The 9,026-nt window shown below is 47.0% G+C and overlaps 1 protein-coding gene across 4 annotated transcripts in view; it reads right to left on the bottom strand.

Moving 5' to 3' along the window:
- Positions 1–499: 499 nt before the first annotated feature.
- The window catches only part of LOC134909716 (cytochrome P450 3A9-like), a 273,043-nt gene continuing 264,516 nt past the window's right edge, over positions 500–9,026 (bottom strand). For 2 of the 4 annotated variants that reach the window (XM_063916913.1, XM_063916910.1), the window contains exons 12-14: positions 6,568–6,730; positions 3,917–4,116; positions 500–1,647 (exon numbers count right to left, since the gene is read on the bottom strand). In XM_063916913.1, the coding sequence (XP_063772983.1) occupies positions 1,590–1,647; positions 3,917–4,116; positions 6,568–6,730 (421 nt within the window). In that variant the 3' untranslated portion in view covers positions 500–1,589. Of the gene's footprint in view, positions 1,648–3,885; positions 4,117–6,567; positions 6,731–9,026 lie in introns of all 4 variants that reach the window. The other 2 variants (XM_063916911.1, XM_063916912.1) reach the window with 2 other exon arrangements.

The raw sequence follows: 9,026 nt of genomic DNA, 5'->3' as shown, positions 1-9,026 counted from the left end.
GGACTTAATAAAAATAAAAAAAGTGGAAACAGACTGATTACTCCCACCTGCAAGTATAAAAACACTTGTCCCACTCATAAAGCACCCCAATATATCTGTCCCATACCTTGTGCCCAAGTTCTATAATGTTGAACTTTTTCACCCCAAAAATTACCTGTCATTATTGGCCAATTAAAAATAAATTAAAAACTTCATAATGCCTGGTGCCTAATTAGTCATTTAGGTGGTTGTCCCAGTGGTTCAGAAACAAATCCCAACATTTTTAACTTAAAACAGGGATTTTCCCCAAGTTTATCACCTGCTCAGAGTTGGTCAATTGAAATTTGCGGTAAAATTACAGCTCAACAGTTTTTGCGGGCAATTGAATAGCTACTTTGGCGAATTTACCGCAATTTGCTGTAATTTCACTTCTTTTTACCACAAAAACGCATACTCAACGCTAATTGAATACCCCCCTTAGGCTGCTTTGAACTGAATAAGTTTGAGAACCACTGCCGTATGAGACTTATTTTTTTTATTTCCTAGAGAGACTGTGTGCTTTATGCAACTGGAACTTTGCAAACGCATATTACTAAATTAACAGAATATTCAATTTACACTGAGATTAAAAACTAATAATTTATTATACCATATATAGTTTCCCACACCAAGTGTACTATTAGTGCTGTGAATATTGGCCCTCATTCCGAGTTGTTCGCTCACTAGCCGCTTTTCGCAGCAGTGCACACGCTAAGCCGCCGCCCTCTGGGAGTGAATCTTAGCTTAGCAGAATTGCGAACTAAGTATTCGCAATATAGCGAAAATATTTTTCTTTGCAGTTTCTGAGTAGCTCGAGACTTTCTCTTCCAGTGCGATCAGTTCAGTGCTTGTCGTTCCTGGTTTGACGTCACAAACACACCCAGCGTTCGCCCAGCCACTCCCCCGTTTCTCCAGCCACTCCCGCGTTTTTCCCAGAAACGGCAGCGTTTTTTCACACACTCCCATAAAACGTCCAGTTTCCGCCCAGAAACACCCACTTCCTGTCAATCACACTACGATCAGCAGAACGAAGAAAAAACCTCGTAATGCCGTGAGTAAAATACCAAACTTCTTAGCAAATTTATTTGGCGCAGCCGCAGTGCAAACATTGCGCATGCGCAGTTAGCGGAAAATCGCACCAATGCGAAGGAAAATAACGAGCGAACAACTCGGAATGAGGGCCATTGTATGTATAATTTTTATAATATTTCAGAATTGAAGACCCCTAATTTGCTTATTATTAGGACACAGCAGGGCAGCTTTTCTCATTTCTGAGTTACAGTTGACAACATCAATAATGTAGTCAAACAATCCATAAGATTGTGAAAAAAATAACAAAAATGTACTTAATAGGTCATGCAGGAATGATAGCAAAGAAATAAACTATAGTAAAAGGACAGTGAAAATATTCCATACAATTAAATGTATATTGTCAATGACATCACAAGAAAGCTAAATAGGCTTTATACAACAGTCAAAGATAATGTGGGATCAATTAATAAAAAGAGGCTGCATATAGTCCTGTCCTTATTCTGCTGCTCACTCATTGGCTACGGATCGAGACACAAATTTTAGAATGATCGGTGTCTTAGGTTGCATGAAACCTGTAGTGCTGAACTCCATCGGGATCTGCAGACAGAAAAATGACAAAGAAATGAGTAAAATTATGACATTCAATTTACACAACAATAATGCCACAACTTTTATTATTTGATAAATAGAGTCTAACAACTTCATATTTTTGTACTTTGCCATTGTCTCGCTTAGCACACTTTGGTTACATCTATGACCATGAGTAATTTGTGAGTGGCATAGTAATGATGAATGTAAAGTGAAGACTGATGTTTCTCCCAAGCAAGACCTTGGACAACATAGTAAACTACTGCTACAGTAACTACTGGATGAGTCTCCGATAAACAGTACAAAATGCTTGGGACCAGAAGCATTTTGGATTTTTCCTTATTTTGGAATACAAGGCAGATCTGTCACATGAAGCACCACCAGGGTCAGTGTCGGTGTGGAGAAAAGTCCTAGAGAGTTCACCAGATACTGTGGTCTAAGGTAAGTGCTGCATCCTCGATCCTTTGATTGCAGCTTGCAACTTGGCAACAAGAGCAGAGGTGGCAAATCACAGACCTAACAGTGAGTAGGGTGGCCAGAAAAGCCACACTCTCACCAAGTAAGAATGGTGCCCAGGGGTTAAAGTGGGCCGGAACGGGGCGGAACTGCGTTCCGGCACTTGCAATTGGAGGCGGAACGCAGTTCCGCCGCCGTCCCGCCCACTTTTTTCAAGTTGTTAGCCTATCTACAGCACAGCACTACAGCAGCACTAGTACTGTCACTGTGTACTGTCTATATAGTCACCGTTCTGCCGCGCCCCCCTCACTGAGTGAGCACTGAGCATTGCAGACACGGATGCGATTCACTGACCTGGCCGCCCCCCCCCATCACCGTCTTACTGGCTGCCGAAGTGCCCGACTCCGCCCCCCACCGCATTACTGGCTGCTGAAGTACCCAACTCCGCCCCCTTCTCTCTCTGCTTACTCTGCTGCTGCGGGCGCTGATAGCAGCCGTAAGCAGTTAGGATAGTCTCATAATAAGCAGAGAGAGAAGGGCAACTTCAGCAGCCAGTAATACGGTGGGGGGCGTATGGCATCGGTCCCTTCAGCAGCCAGTAATGCGGGGGGAGGCGGAGTCAGGCTCGTAGGTGGCCAGTAATGCAGGGGGCGGAGTAATACAGGGGGCGGAGTCAGGCGGCTTTATTAAAATCTGGCGTGAGCCTATCACGGCTCCCGGACCGCCAGCCAATAAGAAGCTGCCAAGTGGCAGCTTCTCATTAGCTGGTGGTCCGGGAGCCGTGAATGGTGCCAGATTCAAAGTGCCTTGCTTCTCTTCAATGGCAGCCGGTCCGTGAGACAGTACTGTTCAATAGTCTCCCAGGCAGTGCCATTTCTTGGCACTTTGCTGGTCCCTGTTTCCCCCTACTCCTCCTCCTCCCGAGTACTCCTGCTCGGGGGGCGGAGTTTCGCGGAATGACGCAAAACTCCGCCCCCCAAGCAGGAGTACTCGGTAGGAGGAGGGGATGCTGGAAGGAGAAGGCGGCCGACGCGAGGAAGAAGAGGTGGCCCGACCCGAAGAGCGGGAAGATCCTCTTCATATGTAAGTTGTCCCTTCCTTCCCCCCTCCCTCTCCCTTCCCCCCCCCCTTGACAATTGCCTGCCACACTGTACAAAATGGGGACACTTGCCTGCCACACTGTGTAAAATGGGGACACTTACCTGCCACACTGTGTAAATTGGGGACACTTGCCTGCCACACTGTGTAAATTGGGGACACTTGAATGCCGTACTGTATAAAATGGGGACTCTTACCTGCCGTAATGTGTAAAATGAGGACACTTGCCTGGCGTAATGTGTAAAATGGGGACACGTGCCTGCCATCATGTGTAAAATGAGGACACTTGCCTGTCGGACTGTGTAAAATGGGGACACGTGCCTGCCATACTGTGTAAAATGGGGACACGTGCCTGTCGTACTGTGTAAAATGGGGACACTTGCCTGCCGTAATGTGTAAAATGAGGACACTTGCCTGCAGTAATGTGTAAAATGGGGACACGTGCCTGCCGTACTGTGTAAAATGGGGACACGTGCCTGCCGTACTGTGTAAAATGGGGACACGTGCCTGCCGTACTGTGTAAAATGGGGACACGTGCCTGCCGTACTGTGTAAAATGGGGACACGTGCCTGCCGTACTGTGTAAAATGGGGACACGTGCCTGCCGTACTATGTAAAATGGGGACACGTGCCTGCCGTACTGTGTAAAATGGGGACACGTGCCTGCCGTACTGTGTAAAATGGAGACTCTTGCCTGCCGTACTGTTTAAAATGGGGACTCTTGCCTGCCGTAATGTGTAAAATGGGACTTTTTTTTTTCCTGTGGTGGCCGTGATGAGATCAGATGAGTCCACGCCCATTTTAATGAGGCCACACCTCCTTGCCGGGAGCGCGCGCGAGGTGAGTTCCCCCACTTCTTCTGGACCACTTTAAGCCCTGATGGTGCCCATAGAGTAGACACATGGGAACTGGAGAATGGGGGGGGCTGAAAAGCAAGAAATCGGTTTCAGAGTCAGAGCTATGGGTAAACATGCCCCAAGTCGCATGTAATGAAATTTAAATGGTGTCGCTGACACAGCTCCCGAAAACCTACGGTTTTTGGAACAACAGATATGGGAGACTCAACCTGCAGCAGGACATACCACAGAGATAAAAGGCTAAATGTAATAGGGTGCAAGGAGCTGGAGGAACAGGAGCTTGTGTGAGAATGCCCATTATTTTAAAGTGGAAATCATTTACAAGGCAAAACCAACCTGGTTTCATATTGTAAACGATTTCTGCTTTGAAAATACGGGCATTCTCACACACTCTCCCACACCTTCTGCTTCTTGCACCGTATTACGGCCCTCATTCCGAGTTGATCGGTCGCAAGGCGATTTTAGCAGAGTTGCTCACGCTAAGCCGCCGCCTACTGGGAGTGTATCTTAGCTTCTTAAAATTGCGAACGATGTATTCGCAATATTGCGATTACATACCTCGTAGCAGTTTCTGAGTAACTTCAACCTTACTCGGCATCTGCGATCAGTTCAGTGCTTGTCGTTCCTGGTTTGACGTCACAAACACACCCAGCGTTCGCCCAGACACTCCCCCGTTTCTCCAGCAACTCCCGCGTTTTTTCCGGAAACGGTAGCGTTTTCATCCACACGCCCATAAAACGCCGTGTTTCCGCCCAGTAACACCCATTTCCTGTCAATCACACTACGATCGCCGGAGCGAAGAAAAAGCCGTGAGTAAAAATCCTATCTTCATAGCAGATTTACTTGGCGCAGTCGCAGTGCGAACATTGCGCATGCGTACTAAGCAGAAAAACGCTGCGATGCGAAGAAATTTACCGAGCGAACGACTCGGAATGAGGGCCTACATTTAGCCCAACGTTTCCATTAGTCCCTATAACACACAACTGTTCATGTTTCCCCTAAAGGATATACGTAATGCAGTGGTTTCCAAACTGGGTGCCACAGAGCTCTTACAGGTATGTCATGGGTTTGAGGTACCACATTGAGTTATTTGTGGTCAATGTGATAGGCAAAAGTACTGCTGGTGGCTACAATCATAAAATAACAGGTTTAAGCACAATATTCTTAATTTAATATTTTTTTGCTGTATTTCTCAACACATAATAATGTGCATCTCACAAACGCTTAAACCATTAGCACAGGGGTGGCCAACCAGTCAGAGTCAAAGAGCCAAAAAATCTTGTTAGGTACGTCAAAGAGTCGAAGGCGATCATGCAAAAATGGGGTGTGGCCTTGTGCCTGCTAGGCACCGCCCCTGGTATAAAATATATTGAAAAGGCCAGATCCACATAAAATAAATTTTTAAAGCCAGATCCAACATAAAATACATTGAAGAAGTCACTTCAGCATAAAATAATTGAAAAAGCCAGAACCACATAAAATATAATGAAAGACGATTCACATAGTACACTTCAGCCAGCACCCTGCTGTGTCACTCCAGTCAGCTCCCTCACTTGTCACTCCTGCTTGCACCCTCCTATGTCACTTCATCCAGCTCTCCCATGCGTCACTCTTGCTAAAACCCTCATGTGTCACTTCAGAGCCCCCCAACTCATGCCATTGTAGCAGCTCCTTATTACCCCTTTCACACCGCGCAAATATCCCGGTATCGACCCGGCATATTGCCGGGTGGACACGGGTTGGTGTGTGGTGTGAATGGGCCATGGTCGAATTCCTGTATCACCTGACATGGTAATTCAACCCGGGTTATAAGCAGTGTTTTTCCTTCGTTGAATACCAGGTCAGTGGTAGCGTAAACGGGTTCCCGGGTCGAAGGAACCCGTTTACTACTGAGGGAGAGGCAGCGTGGAGATTAGCTCATCTCCCAGCGTTGCTTCCACCCCTGCATCCCCCCCCCCTGCAGCTATGACAACCGACCCAGCAAATTGCCAAGTTGGGAAGCCACCTGTTAGGGTCCACTGCCGGATCCCACCCAGGAATGACCGTTTCTAATTCCCAGGTGGGATCCTGCATTGGCGATGTGAAAGGGGCTTAAGGATCCTCTGTTTGACAGTGGGTGTTTTATCTCTAGTATCTGGCTCCCTCAGTCCACTTAGTGCTTCCGAGTGTCTTTCTGGAGTGCAGTGGTTACCGGATCTGTTGTGGTAATGTGACTTCAAGTGTCGGGAGCCACATTTAAAGAAAGAAAGAGCCACATGCGGCTCAAGAGTAACAGGTTGGCCACCGCTGCATTAGCATATTTCAAAATGTGTAAAACTCCCAGGTGTTTGATAATATGGCTTGGGTACAGAATATCGATAGTTAGGAACCCGACACAACTCGGTAAGTATTTTTACCCTACTCCGGGGCTTAGTAAGAAAGGAGTGCAGTTTCCGTCCATGCCCCTTCCTCTCTAGCAGACAGCGGCAGCTACCCTTTCTTTAAATTACAGAGCATCAGGCATAAGGCTATATGCTTACCAGAGTATCTTTACATGGGCGACATGTAAAATGCTGGAGGAGAGCTGAGATTACTACTTTCATGCTCAGCATAGCAAACCTCATCCCAATACAGTTCCTTGGTCCATCTCCAAAGGGCAGGAAGGTATAAGGGGCATGGTTTTCCCGGTTTTCTTTACTGAACCTAGAAAATACATAGAGTATATCTGTTACAATACAGTAAACATAGAGAAATGTAATTAACAAAGCTTACTGTGCACGCACATAATGTAAACAGACGTCATTGCCTACAGAACTAGGGTCTTCACTAATTTTATTGCTGCTGCACCATAATTTTACAATGAACATGTAAAGCACATAGAGGACGAGGCAGGGGTGGACACAAATCATCTGCAATTGCACTTGCATTGTGTACACAGCAGATATTTACTTGTAGGTGGAGCTGCATAAACCTCTGCCATCTTACCGCCCCCATCTGTACACCTGACTTTATAGCTGTCATCATGAATATTGAACACTTAAACCAGGCTTATAAGGGATAGGTTATGTCTTATGAAACACAAGGTGTAATTTACAAAAAAAACTGTTATTTGAGGACTTCAGTGCAACTCCTGTAAAATGAATAACTAGTGCTAAAGAAATATACAGACCAAGGGGTACATTTACTAAGGTCCCGATTTTGACCGAGATGCCGTTTTTTCTTCAAAGTGTCATCTCGGTAATTTACTAAACTCAAATCACGGCAGAGATGAGGGCATTCGTATTTTTTTGGAAGTAGTTGTAAAAAAATACGAATGAATACACCATCGGTCAAAAAACGCCAGCAAATTAGTAGAACTCGGTCATTTACTAAAAAGTGCAAATCTCCAAAGAGGAAAACACTGCCGTGAAAAATTACAAATCGCAAAAAAGTGCTAAAAAAAAGCAGACCTGCTTTTTATATCCGTGATTGCATAGGCATGCAGGGATCCATGAGATCTGTGCATGTCTATCAGTGGGAAGGGGTGGGAAAGTTGTTTTTTTCACACAAAAAAAATGCGTGGGGTCCCCCCTCCTAAGCATAACCAGCCTCGGGCTCTTTGAGCCGATCCTGGTTGCAGAAATATGGGGGGGAAAATGACAGGGGTTCCCCCATATTTAAGCAACCAGCATCGGGCTCTGCGCCTGGTCCTGGTTCCAAAAATACGGGGGACAAAAAGAGTAGGGGTCCCCCATATTTTTAAAACCAGCACCGGGCTCCACTAGCTGGACAGATAATGCCACAGCCGGGGGTCACTTTTATATAGTGCCCTGCGGCCGTGGCATCAAAAATCCAACTAGTCACCCCTGGCCGGGGTACCCTGGGGGAGTGGAGACCCCTTCAATCAAGGGGTCCCCCCCCCCCCAGCCACCCAAGGGCCAGGGGTGAAGCCCGAGGCTGTCCCCCCCATCCAATGGGTTGCGGATGGGGGGGCTGATAGCCTTTGTTGTAAATGAAAATATATTGTTTTTAGTAGCAGTACTACAAGTCCCAGCAAGCCTCCCCCGCATGCTGGTACTTGGAGAACCACAAGTACCAGCATGCGGCGGAAAAACGGGCCCGCTGGTACCTGTAGTACTATTACTAAAAAAATACCCAAATAAACACAAGACACACACACCTTGAAAGTAAAGATTTATTACATACATGCACACAAACATACATACATACTTACCTTATGTTCACACGCAGGTCGGTCCTCTTCTCCAGTAGAATCCAAGGGGTACCTGTTGAATAAATTCTACTCACCAGATCCAGGGTCCAAGGGTCCTCGGGGCAACCATTTGTAATCCAGGTACTTGAATAAAAAAACAAAACGGATTCCCGAGCCACGAACTGAAAGGGGCCCCATGTTTTCACATGGGACTCCTTTCCCCGAATGCCAGAAACCCACTCTGACTTCTGTCTAAGTGGGTTTCTTCAGCCAATCAGGGAGCGCCACGTTGTAGCACTCTCCTGATCGGCTGTGTGCTCCTGTACTGAATGACAGGCGGCACACGGCAGTGTTACAATGTAGCGCCTATGCGCTCCATTGTAACCAATGCTGGGAACTTTCTGCTCAGCGGTGACGTCACTTTAGGTCAACCGCAGGGCAGAAAGTTCCCAGCATTGGTTACAGCCGGGGGTCACTACAAACAATATCTTTTCATTTACAACAAAGGCTATCAGCCCCCCCATCCGCAGCCCATTGGATGGGGGGGGGGGGGGGGGACAGCCTCGGGCTTCACCCCTGGCCCTTGGGTGGCTGGGGGGGGACACCCCTTGATTGAAGGGGTCCCCACTCCCCCAGGGTACCCCGGCCAGGGGTGACTAGTTGGATTTTTGATGCCACGGCCGCAGGGCACTATATAAAAGTGACCCCCGGCTGTGGCATTATCTGTCCAGCTAGTGGAGCCCGGTGCTGGTTTTAAAAATACGGGGGACCCCTACTCTTTTTGTCCCCCGTATTTTTGGAACCAGG

This window comes from Pseudophryne corroboree, chromosome 4 (assembly GCF_028390025.1).
Source record: "Pseudophryne corroboree isolate aPseCor3 chromosome 4, aPseCor3.hap2, whole genome shotgun sequence".
NCBI classification, from domain to species: Eukaryota; Metazoa; Chordata; class Amphibia; order Anura; family Myobatrachidae; genus Pseudophryne; species Pseudophryne corroboree.
The sequence above is the reverse complement of the archived record's forward strand: the minus strand, read 5'-3'. Positions and strand labels throughout refer to the sequence as shown.